The 1828-nt window shown below is 40.9% G+C and overlaps 1 protein-coding gene across 1 annotated transcript in view; it reads right to left on the bottom strand.

Annotated features, from left to right (window-relative positions):
• HOXB4 (homeobox B4) overlaps window positions 1–1828 on the bottom strand; it is a 9340-nt gene that overhangs the window by 5529 nt on the left and 1983 nt on the right. The window contains exon 3 of the mRNA XM_017837091.1: window positions 102–202. Coding sequence (XP_017692580.1) covers window positions 102–202 — 101 coding nt within the window. The remainder of the gene's footprint in view (window positions 1–101; window positions 203–1828) is intronic.

Here is a 1828-nt window from a genome sequence, read left to right as displayed (position 1 = left end):
TCTTCCAAAAGTGAGAGGTCTGGGGGGAGGGGGCGGCTCGGGGGGTGGGGGGCGTTTGATTTTGGGGTTTTTTTTTTCTCCCCCGAAAATAAAGCTTTCACCTTTACGATCCAGATTTTATTATTAATATTATTATTTCCCCCTGAAGATTCTTGGAGGGCTCCGGGTGCTTTTTTCCCAACAGACGGTCTGCGGAGATTTGCTGTTGAATAACAATGGGAAAAGGATAAGTATTTAAAGAAAAGAAGTGATTAATGATTTTCTGTATAATTCTCGCATTTTTCTTGGCTTCTGTCTGCTTATAATGGCTGTGAACTTTTAGGTCCTATAGAAATCTTCTTTTCTCCCCCTTCTATTCTATTCATACTTTCCAGCTTTGATTTGCTTCTATAGACCCCGCATTCCTGGAAGCATATGCCTTTTTTTTTTTTTTTAAACAACCATTTTTTGCCATTCTTAGAAGGCCTATCCTGAAAATAACACCCCCTTTACAACCCTCAGCAGATCAAAGAGGGAAATAGCGAAATAAAATGCAACAACAACAACAAAACGCCCCAACCTTCAGGCATCGCAATAAAACACAGCCCTCGCCACCCTCCCCGGAAAAAAGGAAAAAACCCAAAATAAATAAAAAAAGAAACTTTAAAGGTTTGCAGTCGCTGCCTCTGAAAACGCGAGAGTTCACAAAAATCCGGCCATAAATCCATTTTCTTTTGTATCAGCGGGTGTCAGGCGCGCCACGCGATTGCATTAATATTATTTTTAAAGTGCTAAAATGTCACCACAAAGGGAAATGCAGCGGCCCTTTGTTCGGAGGGGACTTTTGGGGACACTTTATTTGCGAGGTGGCCGCGCGGCGACTCGGCTGCAGCCACAGGGACAACACACACACACAAACGCGCACTCTTAGTTTAAATATTTCGGGCCCGGCCTTTGTTTCCGGATAACGCAGGGGAATATTTCGGTCCTGATGGGGGGTCTCGGAGAATTCCTCCGACACTGAACAAATAAGCAAAGCTCTTTTTTTTATTATTATTTTCTTTTTTTTTTAATAAGAGGTAAGTATAAGAAAATGATTCTTTTCTTCAGCTGGTGCCGAGGTTTCCACCCCCCTGAGCACAACGGGTTTTTCTATATATATATATATATATATATATATTTCTAACTTAGCACTGGAACGTTATTCCGTCCCGAACGGTATTTTCGATACTTTTCTATGAGAAAGAAAATGAAAATTAATACAAGAGCTGCGGCTCACAAAAGAAGCCATTTGTCTTCTTGATTATCTATTTGCTTGTCAGGCTCTGAGCTATCGCAGGAGCCAGCTCCTTTGTGATATAAAAATACACGGAAAACCTGCAAACACCCAGAAACATCTGGGCAAAAATTAGACTCATTAATGCATTAACTACCTTGGAGAAGGAGATTTTTTTTTTTAATTTTTTTTTTTATTTTCGAGATGCAGAAAAGCTCTCTGGAGAAACGCAGCGCTCCCTCCGTCCCTCCCAGCAAAGCAAAGCGCTAATGACGCCTCGGGTTTTTTTTTTTTTGTCTGAGACCGGTTCGGGAAGAGCATATTAATACACGCTTTGAACAAATAAATCATAATATGTGCGGCTTAGCAGTACTTAAAGCTGATATACCCTAGTCAAACATCTTTTGTTTTCATTAGGGACTCGAGGCTGTGCCACTGACAACAGAAACCCCTGTAAGAAAAAGAAACGTGCTGTTTAATTAATCGCCTTAAAATATGTATTTTTATTTTTTTTTCCCCCTCAGCGGAACAAAAAGACAAAAAAAAAACCCCACGTCCCCTCCCCCCTCTCCT

This window comes from Lepidothrix coronata, unplaced genomic scaffold (genome assembly GCF_001604755.1).
Source record: "Lepidothrix coronata isolate B3197 unplaced genomic scaffold, Lepidothrix_coronata-1.0 Scaffold291, whole genome shotgun sequence".
NCBI lineage: Eukaryota > Metazoa > Chordata > Aves > Passeriformes > Pipridae > Lepidothrix > Lepidothrix coronata.
Note: the sequence above shows the minus strand (reverse complement) of the source record. Positions and strands in the feature narration are given on the sequence as shown.